This window comes from Neoarius graeffei, chromosome 4 (genome assembly GCF_027579695.1).
Source record: "Neoarius graeffei isolate fNeoGra1 chromosome 4, fNeoGra1.pri, whole genome shotgun sequence".
In the NCBI taxonomy this organism is placed as follows: Eukaryota; Metazoa; Chordata; class Actinopteri; order Siluriformes; family Ariidae; genus Neoarius; species Neoarius graeffei.
The window spans coordinates 35,495,884-35,512,320 of NC_083572.1; the positions used below are offsets into that span (position 1 = coordinate 35,495,884).

At 41.2% G+C, this 16,437-nt stretch overlaps 1 protein-coding gene across 5 annotated transcripts in view; it reads right to left on the reverse strand.

Annotated features, from left to right (window-relative positions):
- Positions 1 to 13,964: 13,964 nt before the first annotated feature.
- The window catches only part of rbl1 (retinoblastoma-like 1 (p107)), a 140,706-nt gene continuing 138,233 nt past the window's right edge, over positions 13,965 to 16,437 (reverse strand). For 4 of the 5 annotated variants that reach the window (XM_060919182.1, XM_060919180.1, XM_060919183.1 and 1 more), the window contains one exon: positions 13,965 to 16,286. In XM_060919182.1, the coding sequence (XP_060775165.1) occupies positions 16,116 to 16,286 (171 nt within the window). In that variant the 3' untranslated portion in view covers positions 13,965 to 16,115. The remainder of the gene's footprint in view (positions 16,287 to 16,437) is intronic. The other variant, XR_009654522.1, reaches the window with a different exon arrangement.

The window sequence follows — 16,437 nt, forward strand, 5'->3', positions numbered from 1 at the left end:
TGCTCCAATATTACATATCTGTGAGTGGCAAAAGTATGTGAACCTTTGCTTTCAGTATCTGGTGTGACCACCTTGTGCAACAATAACTGCAACTAAACGTTTGCGGTAACTGTTGATCAGTCCTGCACACCGGCTTGGAGGAATTTTAGCCCGTTCCTCCATACAGAACAGCTTCAACTCTGGGATGTTGGTGGGTTTCTTCACATGACCTGCTCGCTTCAGGTCCTTCCACAGCATTTTGATTGGATTAAGTTCAGGACTTTGACTTGGCCATTCCAAAACATTCACTTTATTCTTCTTTAACCATTCTTTGGTAGAACGACTTGTGTGTTTAGGGTTGTTGTCTTGCTGCATGACCGACCTTCTCTTGAGATTCAGTTCATGTACAGATGTCCTGATATTTTCCTTTAGATTTCGCTGGTATAATTCAGAATTCATTGTCCCATCAATGATGGCAAGCTGTCCTGGCCCAGAAGCAGCAAAACAGGCCCAAACCATGATACTACCACCACCATGTTTCACAGATGGGATAAGGTTCTTATGCTTGAATACAGTGTTTTCATTTCTCTAAACATAACACTTCTCATTTAAACCAAAAAGTTCTATTTTGGTCTCGTCCGTCCACAGAACATTTTTCCAATAGTCTTCTGGCTTGTCCATGTGATCTTTAGCAAACTGCAGACGAGCAGCAATGTTCTTTTTGGAGAGCAGTGGCTTTCTCCTTGCAACCCTGCCATGCACACCATTGTTGTTCAGTGTTCTCCTGATGGTGGACTCATGAACATGAACATTAGCCAATGTGAGAGAGGCCTTCAGTTGCTTAGAAGTTACCCTGGGGTCCTTTGTGACCTCGCCGACTATTACACGCCTTGCTCTTGGAGTGATCTTTGTTGGTCGACCACTCCTGGGGAGGGTAACAGTGGTCTTGAATTTCCTCCATTTGTACACAATCTGTCTGACTGTGGATTGGTGGAGTCCAAACCCTTTAGAGATGGTTTTGTAACCTTTTCCAGCCTGATGATCTTCAACAATGCTTTTTCTGAGGTCCTCAGAAATCTCCTTTGTTCATGCCATGATACACTTCCACAAACATGTGTTGTGAAGATCAGACTTTGATAGATCCCTGTTCTTTAAATAAAACAGGGTGCCCACTCACACCTGATTGTCATCCCATTGATTGAAAACACCTGACTCTACTTTCACCTTCAAATTAACTGCTAGTCCTAGAGGTTCACATACTTTTGCCACTCACAGATATGTAATATTGGATCATTTTCCTCAATAAATAAATGACCAAGTATCATATTTTTGTCTCATTTGTTTAACTGGGTTCTCTTTATCTACTTTTAGGACTTGTGTAAAAATATGATGATGTTTAGGTCATATTTATGCAGAAATTTAGAACATTCTAAAGGGTTCAGAAATTTTCAAGCACCACTGTACATTAAACTCCTGATCAGTAATAAGTTCATTAACCATTAGCACTTTAGATGTAAGAGATCTAATATTTAATAGCCCCACCTTTAGATCAAAGGTGCTGGCAGCAGCTGTACAGTTAGTATGACCTAATTTTATACTGATTAGGTTACTGGAATAAACTCATAGTATTTCTACTTTTTTGTTTAGCTTGGGGAACAGACACAGTCTTGATGTAGTGGACCCTGAGTGACGACTCTGTGCAGCTAGCAGACAGTCAGTTTAGCCTGTTTGTCTGCTCTCTGGCTTTGGCTCTGGATTGTTAGAAGTTAACTCGACCTGTTCTGAGACTATGAACTATGCTGCAAGAAATGAGGGCAGTACCTTCCCAAGTGGGATGGATACCATCCCACCTTAACAGGCCAGCAGTGCCCTCAAAATTAGCCCAATTGTCTGTAAAGCCCACACTGTTTTCAGAGCATCACCTGGACAACCAGCAGTTCAGTGACCATAACCTGCTGTAAGCTACATTGCCACACTGCATTGGGATGGGGCCAGAGCATACTACAGCATCAGACATCACCTTCACTAATTTAAACACCTCGACAAAGTTACTCTTAGTAACCTCAGACTGACGAAGGCGTATATCATTGGCTCCTGCATGGATAACTATCTTCGAGAACCTGTGCTTGCCTAGGACCCTAAGATTACCTGCTATGTCCGGCACCCTGGCTCCCGGTATACACCTGACTAAAGCTGCTGGTGCCCCTAAAGGCCTAGCTAATTTCACGTGCTGTATGATAGAGTCCCCTATAACCAGAGCTCTTTCAGGTTTCTCAGTGGGTGCATCACTAAGGAGAGAAAACCTGTTTGACACATGAAGCAGAGAGGAGCAGTGCTCCCGTGGGCGAGCCTCAGCGGTAACTTTGGCTCCACACTTATGCCACCGAGTCGTCACCTATTCACCCCACTGTAAGGGCTCTAATGCCGGAGTTGGGGGATTACTAACTCCACCTAGGGCATCCAGACTTTCCCCTACAGAAACTACACTGTTCTCATTCTCACTGGCCTTCTCTAAAGCCTGGATATGCACTTCTAAAACTGCAATCTTCTCCTTCAGAGAGCTAACTAATCTGCACTTTTCACAAATAAAGCTGTCACTAGCGACGGAGAAAGAATGACTAAACATCCTGCACTCAGCACACTGAACAAGCTGAAGGTGTGCCATGATGAAAAGATTCACGTACCTTAATCGAAGATCTGTTGATATTAAAGCAGATCCGATGTGGATGGCCTCTGCTTGTGGTCTTTACACAGGAGGAGAAAAAAGAAAGCTTCCGGTCTTGGCATTCTTCCAAAAAAAAAGAAAGAAAAAAACGGAAAAAGGAAAGCGAAAGTGGAAAGTACTGTACAATAAAAAATGAAGAGGATATTGGAAAATTATTTGTAGAAAAAATAAAAAAAGATTAGTGATTAACTTGCAGAAAAAAAAAGACCCATCGCAAACAACTCGGAAACCAGGAAGTGTGTGGCACAGAATGTGCATGCGCCAACTCTGTGAGCGACAGTTCTAAGACTCTGACAGTTCAGAGTCAGCGCCAGCTCCAGAACCAGAGTCAGAGCCAAGGCCTGCTCCAGAACCAGTGCCAGAGTCAGAGTCAGCGCCAAGGTCTGCTCCAGAACCAGTGCCAGAGTTGGAGTCAGTACCAAGGCCTGCTCCAGTGTCGGAGTCAGTCTCAGTGCCAGTGTCTGCTCTAGAACCAGAGTCAGCACCAGTGTCTACTCCAGAACCAGTGCCAACACCAGTGTCTGAGTCAGCTCTAGTGCCAGAGCCAGCATCAGAGCCTGTGCCAGTGTCTACTCCAGAACCTATGCCAGCATCAGAGCCAGTGTCAGAGCCTGCATCAGTGCCTACTCCAGTGCCTGGGTCAGCTAGAGCATCAGAACCTAAGCCAGAGTCAGCACCTGTGCCAGCTTCAGTGCCGATGCCAGACTCAAGGCCAGTGCCAGAACCTGAGCCTGTTCCAGAACCTGTGTTAAAGGACAACGGAGCGGCCACTGCTTCGCCCAGCTATGAAGACGTCTGCGTCGTCGTCCCGCCGCCGCCTAGCTATGAAGACTTTGTTGTCATCCCACTGCCAGGTCCTAACCAGGACCGAAGCAACATGCTGACAGAGTTCGAGCCCATGCCTGAGTCCAGTTCCAAGTCCAAGCCAAGTCCTCAGTTTGAACTAGAGCCAAGTCCTGAGTCCAAGCCACGTCCAGAGTTCAAATCAGAGCCAAGTCCTGAGTCCAAGTCTCATCTTGAGGTTGAACTAGAATCAAGTCTACAGTCCAAGTCAAGTCCAGAGCTCAAGTCCTCTACTGAGCCTGAATACAGCCTAGAGGCCGAGTCGAAGCTCGCTTCCTGCCTTGAGCCCACGCCAGTTCCAGAACTCAAACTCAAACCAGAGTCCAGGCCAGAGCTCAGCCCATCTCCCAAGTTTGAGTCCAGCCCTGAGCTCGAGCACCCTTCCAGCCCTGTGTCCAAGCCAGATCCAGAGTTCAAGCCTGAGTCATCTCCTGAGCTGAAGCTAGAGTCCAGCCCAGAGCTCAAGTTGTCTCCAGAGTTCGAGCCCAGCCCTGAGTCCAAGCCAGATACAGAGTTTAAGCCTGAGTCATCTCCTGAGCTGGAGCCAGAGTCCAGCCCAAGGCTCAAGTCATCACCAGAGCCCGAATCCAGCCCGGAGCTTGAGTCCACCTTCAGTCCTGGATCCGAACCAAGTCTAGGACCCAAGTCTAGTCATGAGTCTGAGCATGATTCCAACCCAGAGCCCAAGTCAAGTCCCGAGCTCAAGCCCACTCCTAGTCAGGAGTCCAAGTCTTGTCCTGAGCCCGAACCCCCACCGGAGTCAAGAATGATGGATTTTCACTCCCAGAGGGAGCTCTTTGGGAGGGGATTCTGTCAGTCCTGTGTGCTGTGGTGCATGCACCTGAAGGCGCGCCTCGGGCTGCGCACATGCTGAGTGGACTCCAGCATGCACACCATTAACGATGTGCACCTGAACTCAATTAAGGAACTGTGTGTGCACCTATTTAAGGACTGTGCTGATGCATGATCATTGCGAAGTATTGCGATACACCAGTACGCATTACTGAGCCTTTCTACCCATGTTCTTGATTTCCTGTTTCGTGATTCTTGTGTCTGTTTCTCGTTCCTCATTTTATGCTTTGCCTCCGATATCCTGTTTGTGCCTCACCTGACCCTTTGCTCATTTCATGTTTCAGATTTTGCCTGCCGTTTTGGATTGTTTGGCTATGTGTATTTGATCACTATAAATAAACTGCACTTAATCATTAAACTATACTTCTGCACTTACATCCACCTACGTTGTACCTGACATTGTTATTTTGATGAGTACTTTATTTCTATTTGAGTTATTATTATTATTATTATTATTATTATTATTATAAAAGTAACAACACTTTTGCTCACCTCTGTTTAGGAGTGAGTTTGAGTGTTAGGTTGAAAACAGCTATGGAATTAAATTAATGCAAAAAAAATTTATACACAGTACTGTGCAAAAGTCTTAGGCACGCTATTATTTTCTTACAAACTTTATTCTAGATTTCTATTTTATGACTTCTACATTAACAGATCAGTACAAACACATTTTAGAGTTCCAAACGTTCATTTTCCAGCACAAAATTAAATGTTACAGGGGGAAAAAATGTTTGTATCTGAGCAGCATATTACATAAGAGACCACTTTTCAGGCTAAAAAAGAAAACATAATGAAGGCATAATGAAGGGTTTTGCTGCAAAATTAAGATGCAAGTGTGATGGTCAAAGTGTCCATAAGAGTTGTGGCTGGTTCTGCAAGATGCTCAGTAAAACCTGCAGCTCTCTTCCTTATAAAACTGCACCAATTGCTCCTGAGACTTTTTTTTTTATGGCTTACTGCTGTTTATAGTATTTTTTTAAGGTTGAAACATTTCATTATTTTTAAGCCATTTTTGGTCTACAGCATTACTTTACATCTGCCTAAGACTTTTGCACAGTACTATATATCAAAAAAGATTGAGTTTGTGAAAATGTTCACGTGTACAAACATTTTTCAGTTGTAGAAATATTTTTTACATGTGTAAAGTTTTGCAGCTGTAATCAAGTACAGTGAAGTGACATTTGGACTCTCACTGGTAAACAAAAACACATCAAAGCATGGACAAGATTTGTATCGGTGAATTAATTGGCATAGCTTTTAATGAAACCTCTGCAGCTGAATACAGACAAATCCTCAAAAATCATATTTAATTGGAGAAAGGTAACTTTGGAAAGGAAGGAAATATTTTGTTGACATTTAAGTAGCCTGATATTTAGAGGAATGTTTCATGGTTCAGTATTTTTTGATGCAAGTTCATTGAAGTGTTGCCATAAAGACCCTTGTCCGAGGGTATCATATGTAATATCTTATTAGCTGGGCGAGGGCAATTTTGCCTTATACGTACATAAAATGTTCAATACCGTGAATCAAACCGAATCGTTGTCTAGTGTTTACATGTTTAGTGACCAATACATTTTGGCCAACAATTTATATATGTGCCCTGTCATCTCCACTGCTAGCAGTGACCAATTCTCAACAAGTATCTCAGCAAAGTTTCACTCAAGTTGGAGGCCTGTCCCTGTGGCTGTCTAGGCATAGCACCAACAGGATTTCAAAATAAAAGTCTCTTCTTGAGCCGGACCTTCCTCAAGGTACATAGAGGAGGAAGAGCTACCATATTGAATTACATATCATCATATATTTTTTGCATCACATCATACAGTATTGCTTTGACTTGTATTGTGTTCAGTCAAATCACACTGCATCGCAAAAGTGGTGAAGCGTATCATATCACACTAGTAGTTTCTTCATAAGAATCTTTAATGTATCCGATCATTTGCAATGCATCAAGATGTGTACCATACTGGTGTCAACGATGGAGATGCACTTACCTAATGCTGAGAAGATGCTGCAATGATAGTCACACAATCAGTATGGTAATGTTGTGATGATAATGTTCTTTTATAGTTTAACATAGTTATGTCACAACATGCCTGTGCACTGATTTAATTCCTATGACTGCTCCACGTAGGTACCGGTAGCTTGATTTACTGTACTGTTGCACAATGGCCGACTGCTGCTAATTGCACAGGTTACAGTATCCACCAGCTGACTGTTGCTGTGGTTGCAAACACATTTACATTTTCTCACGGAAATGCATCTCTAGTTTTTATTATTCCTTGAAATTTGGAGCCCTTTTTCTCCCACAATTTAAGATACAGTAACAGCACAAGGACAGACTGACCCAGAGCCGAAAAATACTGGAAGGCCATAAAGGAGAAAGAGGCATCACACAACACCAATGCCAAGTGGCTGGTGAACCTAAGAGCAGACCACAGCAACCTCCCAGAACAAGAGCCAGTTACAATCACAAAGGCAGATATCCAACAACGAGTCTCAAGCATGAAGACACATGATCCACACTTTCTGGTTGAAGCAGCTTCTTCTGATCAGCTGTCAGCACAAATGACTGACCCACCCCAACTGGCAAACACAGGGCAGGACAATCCTGGTCATGAAGGATCCCAATAAGGGTACAACACCTTCAAACTACTGGCCAATAACATGACTGCCCACAACATGGACACTACTCTCAGGCATCATAGCAGCTAAGTTGAGTGGGCACAAGTCCACATTGGCCTTGGAAACCACATCAGAGGGTCAAAGCACCAGCTACTGGTTGATAGCGCAATCATCTAAGATGAGACAGACCAACCTGAGCACCACCTAGATTGACTATAAGAAAACCTATGACTCAATGCCCCACACATGGATGCTGGAGTACTTGGCACTATACAAGGCTAACAGTGCACTGATAACCTTTATCAATGCAGCTGTGGAAAACACTGGAGTCCAACTCTAAGGCCATCACACGAGTCACTATCAAGTGAAGCATATTCCAAGGTGATGCACTGTCCCCGCTGCTGTTCTGTATAGGCCTGAACCCCCCTCAGCCAGATCATTACAAAAAGTGTAGATATGGATACAGATTCAAGAGTAACCATCAGTCATGTCCTATACATGGATGACATCAAGCTGTACATGAGGAGTGAATGAGATATTGATTCACTGGTCTACCTCACCAGACTCTACAGCGAGGACATTGGGATGTCATTTGGACTGGATAAATGTGGCCGCATGGTGACAACAAGCATGAAGGTGATCAGAACTGATGGGGTGGAATTACCAGAAGGCAGGATAGCAGACATACAGGACAGCTACAAGTATTTGAGTATCCCACAGGCCACTGGGTGCCATGATAAGGAGGCAAGAAGGTCAGCCGCAACCAAATACTTCCAGAGGGTAAGACAGGTTCTGAGAAGCCAGCTTAATGGTAGGAATAAAATCCAAGCCATCAACATGTATGCCCTACCAGTCATCAGATGCCTAGATGGAATAGTAAGCTGGCCACAACAGGAGACAGATGCAGCTGATGTTAAGAAATGAAAACTCGTCAGAATGCATGGAGGGTTCCACCTGAAGTCCGGTAATCTTAGACTCTACATGCTACAGAAACAGGGAGGGCAAGGATTAGTGAGTGTTAGAACCATGATCCAGGATGAAACAAGGAACACCCATAAATACATCAGAAAGATGGCCCCCTGGGATGAACTAGTAAGAGAAGGCCTCAGGCCACACATATAGACCTCTTGCACTGACATCACATTTACGTTAGTAACTGTCGCTACCTTTATCCTGGGGACAAGCAAACTTTGTTTACATACTGTTCACAAACTGAAGATGAGCAGTATTGAAGATGACTGAGGTCTGTTGTCTGAAGAAAACTACAGCTAAAAAAGCTCTACTACTGGATTACTTGGATAATCTTAGTCAGAAAGAAGCAAAGGCTAGATACACGTGGAAATTAGAGTTTATTAGTGGTTATGATTCGTACAAAATTCCTTGAAACAATTGGAATGACTGTGTAGATTTGTGGCCTAGTGTTACCAACATAGATGTTGGAATATACCTTGTTTTTCTTGGAGAGTCCCTAAATGGAAGAACACAAAAGAAAGAAAACATTCTTTGTGTAAAGAATTTTTCCCGACATCAGCTTTTGAGGATGGAGTGTTGCCAAAGCATTTACTCTCAAAGGACTACTACCTGAATTGTTGGCTAGATAGTATTCCCACCCCTCCATATCTCAACAACCCAAGGACAAAACACAAAGACAAAAATCTTGTCAAAAAAACTTTGAAACAATTAATATTAGATTTTATTTCAAGATAGCTATTTGCACTGTATATCATTTATACATTGATACTTATTATTGTTAAAACAATATCTGAAGTGTTATTTGAAAAATAACAAAATATCTTAATAATTCAATTTATATAGCACCTTTCTAACACCCAAGGTTGCTTTATAATTTTTTGGCAGGGGGAGTCCACCAAAAAAGGATCAGGATGCAATTCCAATGGCATAGCTACCCACAGTCCCACCAAAAGGCGCACGAAGATAAATCCCACAGCGCCTGCACAGCCACCACAACACCGCACCATGGATCCATAAAGTCTGCAAAGAAGCACCGCCAGACAGAGCGCTGGTACGTCCCAAACCACCTGCACAGACACCGCGATGCCACCGGGCAACATCGCTCGGAACACTGCACCAAGCATAGAAGCACCGCCGCATAGAGCGCTGGACAATCCTAATGTTAAAAGAGCAACGAGCTCACTGCAGTCCATAGCGAGGAGCACAGGTATCACCCACAGCGGACCAAGGCCTGAAGGAAACAGAAGCCCAAAACTGGGTCCAGAGCTATGCCACAACCAGCAGACAAAACATTAAAATATATATATATATATATATATATATATATATATATATATATATATATATATATATATATATATAAACTATACAAAACACAAAGACAAAAATCTTGCTCTAGACTTTCAAACAATTAATATTAGATTTTATTTCAATTTTACTTAATAGTGAAATGAATTGTAAAAAGATTACAAACGGGTATAAAATGGTCCACTAACACCTTGTTAAAGACCTGTTAGATAAAGTCATGTGATATAAAGCGCGTTTGTGGTACCTTCCATTTTGGCGTACAATAATTACAAACACTAAAAGAAATTAGCACATTCCAATTGTAACTACAATCATATAACTATAATCACCCTTGCAATAATAATTTCAATAAATGGTGAATGTTCAGTTCCCTCTTCATTTATTCTCTATTCAAAAGGTACAACTGAGTGACACAGGGTTGAGAAGTGTGCAACTGACACTAACAATTGTATCCAAAATTGTTTATTCAAAATATTTTTTCCTGCCTTAGTCAATTTACTTCCATTATAACAGTTGCATGCATGTGAAAAATCTGTTTGTGCAGAACACTCTCGAACTGTAGGTTCGTTACTACACAACCTCCATGTTGACATTTTGCACAGGAAGGAGTTCCTTTGATAACAGAAGCAAGGCTTCAGCGCTCTCTGCTTTTAATCTTTTCTGTTCTTTCAGGATATATCGTGCATGCCACTTCTTGTTTTTTTTTTATTGTAATGTCCAAGTTTGTTTGGTGTCCAATCTGGGTTTTTTTTGTGTCGAATAAGGCAGTTGGTTCACCTGTAAGAAAATCAAACACTTTCATGAAGAAGAGAACTCAAATGCGAACAGAAATAAAACAAGATTCTTATGCAAACTCTTCCACCCTCGCTTCCGACTTTCTATTTTTTTTTAAAATACACATTCTTACCTGAAATAAAATGATCACTATAAACACGGGTATTCATGAATTTCTCTGTAGTTTTCAGGCTTAGATCCTCTTGTTGTATTCTTTTTAACCACTCATTTCATTGCTGTTCTTGAACCATTTGCTTCTTTGTTAACATTTTTCTTGATAGAGGGGTGATGGTAATACCTTTTATCCATTTCCCTATTTAAACAATTGGAATAACCAAAAACAACACAAAAATGAACCATGTTCAAAACAGAAGTATTTCCTTGCCATGTGTGGTAATGCCAACACCCTGAGAACACCATTCCTACAGTGAAGCATGATGGTGGCAGCATCATGCTTTGGGTATGTTTTTCATCTGCAGAGACAGGAAAGCTAGTCAGGACTGAAGGAAAGATAGATGGGACTAAATACAGGGCAATTCTGGAGGAAAGCCTGTTTGAGTCAGCCAGAGGTTTGAGACTGGGACAAAGGTTCACGGTCTAGCAGGACAATGATCCTAAACATACTGCTAGAGCTACACTGGAGTGGTTTAAAGGGAAACATTGAAATGTCTTGGAATGGCCTAGTCAAAACCCAGACCTCAATCCAGTTGAGAATCTGTAGCATAACTTGAAGATTGCTGTACACCAATGCAACCCATGTAACTCGAAGGAGTTGGAGCAGTTTTGCCTTGAGGAATGGGCAAAAATCCCACTGACTAGATGTGCTAAGCTAACAGAGACATACCTCAAGGGACTTGCAGCTGTAATTGTAGCAAAAGGTGGCTCTACAAATATTGCCTTTTTTTTTGGGGGGGGGGGGGGGCGGGGGGGACGACTTATGCACACTCCAGATTTCTGTTTTTTCATCTTAATTATTGTTTGTGTCACAATAAAAAAAACAAAAACAATGTGCACCTGTAAAGTGGTAGGCATGTTGTGTAAATCAAATGGTGTTAACCCCCCAAAAATCCATTTTAATTCCAGCTTGTAATGTGACAAAACAGGACAAACACCAAGGGAGATGAATACTTTTGCAAGTCACTGTATGTGTGCAAAACACACAAGTGTTTTACTGGGATGTACACCACTTGTATTTTTCATCCAGGACATGGAGTAACATTTTCCAATGTGTCACTCGTAAGGATATCGATGAATTGTTTTGATAAACTTGTGTACTTTTTGTTTGTGAATGTGTCTATATAATATAAAGAAAATCACATGTTGGCTTGTAAATGAAGTGTATCTTCTCGTTTTGAAAAACTCAGCTTTCATACAAAATACATCCCAGAGCTGAGTAACTTGTTTTCCAATATCCTCACTCCCAGTGTTTTCCTGCCAACTTGACACGTGTTGTCAAAATGGCGAACTGGCTCAAAATTCTAATTCTTTTGATTAACTTGCGTATTTTTTGTGGATGTGTCTATATAATAAAAAGAATATTACACAGCAGTGCAAGATATGAACTTTAACTTATGTTGAAAAATATTTCACTTGTTCACCATACTCACTTGTGAAATATATTCACCACCCGAAGATAAACTTCATATCTTCATGCCACCGTGTAATATCCTCTCTCTCACACACACATATATGTATATATATAATATACACGTGTGTGTTTTATATCATTCACACACACAATATACTAGTGCATCTCAAAAAATTAGAATACCATGAAAAAGTTCCTTTTTTTCATAATTTAATTCAGAAAGGTAAACTTTCATATATTCTATATTCATTACATGTAAAGTGAAATATTTAAAGCCTTTTTTGTTTTAATTTTGATGATTATGGCTTATAGCTCATGAAAATCAGAAATCCAGTATCTCAAATTATTAGAATATTCCCTAAGATCAATCAAAAAAAGGATTTACAATACAGAAATGTCCAACTTCTGAAAAGTATATTCATTTATACACTCAATACTTGGTTGGGGCTCCTTTACCATGAATTACTGTAGCAATGCGGTGTGGCATGGAGGTGATCAGTCTGTGGCACTGCTGAGGTGTTATTGAAGCCCAGGTTGCTTTGATCGTGGCCTTCAGCGTATCTGTATTTTTGGGTCGGGTGTTTCTCATCTTCCTCTTGACAATACCCCATAGATTCTCTATGGGGTTCAGGTCAGGCAAGTTGGCTGGCCAATCAAACACAGTAATATCATGGTCAGCAAACCATTTGGTAGTAGTTTTGGCACTGTGGGTAGGTGCTAAGTCCTGCTGGAAAAGGAAATCAGCATCTCCAAAAAGCTCGTCAGCAGATGGAAGCATGAAGTGCTCTAAAATCTCCTGGTAGATGGCTGTGTTGACTTTGGACTTGATAAAATACAGTGGACCAACACCAGCAGATGACATGGCACCCCAAATCATCACAGACTGTGGAAACTTCACACTGGGCTTCAAACACCTTGGATTCTGTGCCTCTCCACTCTTCCTCCAGACTCTAGAACCGTGATTTCCAAATTAAATGCAAAATGTACTTTCATCTGAAAAGAGGACTTTGGACCACTGAGCAACAGTCCATTTCTTTCTCTCCTTAGCCCAGATAAGACACTTCTGACATTGTCTCTGGCTCAGGAGTAGCTTGATATTAAGAATGCGAAAGTTGTATCCCCTTTCTTGAAGATGTCTGTTCGTGATGGGACTTGATACACTGACACCAGCCTCAGTCCACTCCTTGTGAAGCTCTCCCAAGTTCTTGAATCAACTTTTCTTGACAATCCTCTCAAGACTGCGGCCATCCCTGTTGCGTGTGCACCTTTTCCAGCCACCCTTTTCAGCAATGACCTTTTGTGGCTTACCCTCCTTGTGGAGGGGATCAGTGATCATCTGGACAACAGTCAAGTCAGCGGTCTTCCCCATGATTGTGATTGTGTGTACTGAACTAGACCGAGAGATACACTGTGTTCATACTGTTTTACTCAAACTCAAAATGAAATATTCTAATATTTTGAGATTTTTTTAAATGTTTTTGTACTGTATGCCATACTGATTAAAATTAAAATAGAAAAATGCTTGAAACAGTTTATGTGTAATGAGTATATAATATATAACATTTTCACTTTCTTAACTGATGGAAAATATTGAACTTTTTCACAATATTCTAATTTTTTGAGATGCACTAGTACACACACACAAAATACTATATATATATATATATATATATATATATATATATATATATATATATATATATAACACGTACACACATGAAGTGTTTGGTTCCAAAATGTTATAAATCCACTGTAATAAACTTTGGCAGCATGGTGGTGTAGTGGTTAGCGCTGTTGCCTCACAGCAAGAAGGTCCGGGTTCGAGCACTGTGGCTGGCGAGGGCCTTTCTGTGCGGAGCTTGCAAGTTCTCCCCGTGTCTGCGTGGGTTTCCCCCACAGTCCAAAGACATACAGGTTAGGTTAACTGGTGACTCTAAATTGACCGTAGGTGTGAATGGTTGTCTGTGTCTATGTGTCAGCCCTGTGATGACCTGGCGACTTGTCCAGGGTGTACCCTGCCTTTGGCTGACAGAAGTGAGCTGGGATAGGCTGGGATAGGCTCCAGCTTGCCTGCGACCCTGTAGAACAGGATAAAGCCGCTAGAGATAATGAGATGAGACATTTTACACTTAATGTCTAAATATATGTATCAAGTAGCATAGCTAGATGCCAGGAGGAATCAGGTGCGCTGAAAGTGGAAAATGGTACTGGACCACATTCTCTACTGGAAAAATCATATAAAACATTAAGGTAAGAAATGTTTGATTTCATCAAAGTTGGTCATAATGAACATACTGACACTCAAACTCAGTTTGGATTTATTTTAGTTTGGAGAACAGGCTTTATGTATGCTCAGAAGTTCTGTTTGCAAGTAGAACAGAACACAGCTCATTTGGTGCACATCTCATTTCAGCTCAGCGTTCCTGAAGCAGAAATATTTGACCAGTATTTTCCAGCTTGGGATGGGTGGATGGATGGAGCTATCCATCCATCAGGTTAGAATGCTATAATGCTATGCAAAGTATTTCCATGGGACCAACATCTGCGGATGGACAGTAACATTATTTACAACTGAAATACAAGGCATTATGGTAGTCATACACACAGATTGACTCTACTCCTTCATGCTCACAAGAAGGTCAAACACATTAAAGCTGTCACAGTGAAATTACAGAAACCTTGACTGATAACCACTCTACAATTGTAGTGAGCAGAAAAGCATCTCAGAACACACAACACATTGAACCTTGAGGGAGATGGGCTACAACAGCAGAAGACCAAGACAGAAGTTCCACTTCTGTCAGCCAAGAACAGAAAGCTGAGGTTGCAGTGGGCACAGGTTCACAAAAACTGGACAGTTAAAGACTGGAAAAACATAGCCTGGTTCGATGGTTTCTGCTGAGACATACAGAGGGGTAGAGTCAGAATTTGGCACCAACAGCATGAATTCATGGACCCAACCTGCCTTGTGTCAACACTCCAGATTTATAGGCATAGTGCAGTGGTGTGGGGAATGTTTTTTTTTTTTTTAGTCCTGTTAATGCCAATCATCGCTTGAATGCCATATGCTTCCTTTCATGGCCACAATTTACCATCTTCTAAAGGCTACTTCCAGCATGATGATGTACTATATCACAAAACAAAAATCATAGTTTTATGAGTTCAGTGTTCTTCAGTGGCCTTCCCAGTCACTGAATCCAAAAGAACACCTTTAGGATGTGGTAGAACAGGAGATTCACAGCATGAAAGTGCATCTGCAATCATGTCAACCTGGACCAGAGTCTCAAAACAATGGTTTCAATATCTTGTGGAATACAGGCCATGAAGAACTGAAGCTGTTTTCAGAGCAAAGAGAGGCCCTACCTAGAGTATAGTGTTCCTAATAAAGTCCTCAGTGAGTGTACATGAATTATTCTTACCAGACATGCCAAGTAATTTTGAACTTGTGTGTACAATCAGAAGCAGAGAGATATGCAAATTTGCATAGTCTAGAGATTTTTGGTTTTCAAGCAATTACAATAAGCCTTTTAACCAATAATTTATTGGCTGTGTGTTTACAAGGCATTCAAAATCACTATTCTAAACAGAAATATCATCCCAACACCCACACTATTTGTTTTACCAACAACATCCTCAGAAGGATAAGATTTGACCCTCACCCTACAATTATTCAGTCCAAAAATGAAACACCGTTCCTGAGAATATTCCAAAAAGTTCAGGTTTTTAAAATATTTACTTGCTCCATTACAGTGGAAACAAACCACTAAAAATGAATAAAAATAAGAATAAAATGAGCAATCACAGCGACCACAGAGACCATGTAAACCCTAACTTTGTTCAAGCCAAAGCATCCAAGGCTTAGGTTAGATTGATATTACATATAAAAACACTATTAGTGATGAATATAAGAACACAAATTTCTCCACCTGAGTGAAATAACATGACTTGGATTTAAAAAAAAAAAAAAAAAAAAAAAAAAACCCTCACTGATATGTAGATACTACACAACACAATACAGTGCTACATGTGTTTGCAGCACAAAGTACAATGCTTGAACACACTAATGAAGTGCTCAGTAAAATAATCAATTAAGCCCAGTTTATATACCCTAACGTATACCACCCCCCCGAGTGCTGCGAGTGACGCTTTAGATAGCATAGTGGCAACATAAAGTAATGTACAGTCTCTGGTTAACCAATGTGTGTTGCCAATGTGTTCCTGCCATTTGAGAATGATTGAAATTGATGTCCAAGTACTTCCCTAATTTTCACAAGGAGCCTGAAATTCTAACAAAGCCCACAATTTAGGTTTCTATAATACTGTAACATGATTAGCTGGCTCAGCACCCTGACCAGCTCTGAGAATTACTCTTTGGTTATAAAGGCCATGCTGCATTGTAATTTATCTTTGAATGTTACTAACAGGTGAAACATGAATCATGTGCATGATCAGTCAATGATTGGCTCGCTCAGTAACAACATCCTGCAGGCGTTTGAGCAGCACGTCCTCACTCTCCTGGCTCAAACGTTTCGTGGGAGACCCTGTCTCATCCCCCTCCATGGTAAAAGCTCTCTTTTTGCTCACAGTTCCCTGACGGATCATTCGGTTGATGTCACTCAGCTCCTGAAGAAAGAAAATCAGGAAGAGACTGTGGTGTTTTATCCTTGTGGCATTTTGATCAAAGCATGTCCCATATATTTCATTAAGACCTCAGGGAACCATGTTAACTTGCACAAAAGGGGTATGTCATCGTTAAGGCCAAGAGGTTAGGCTT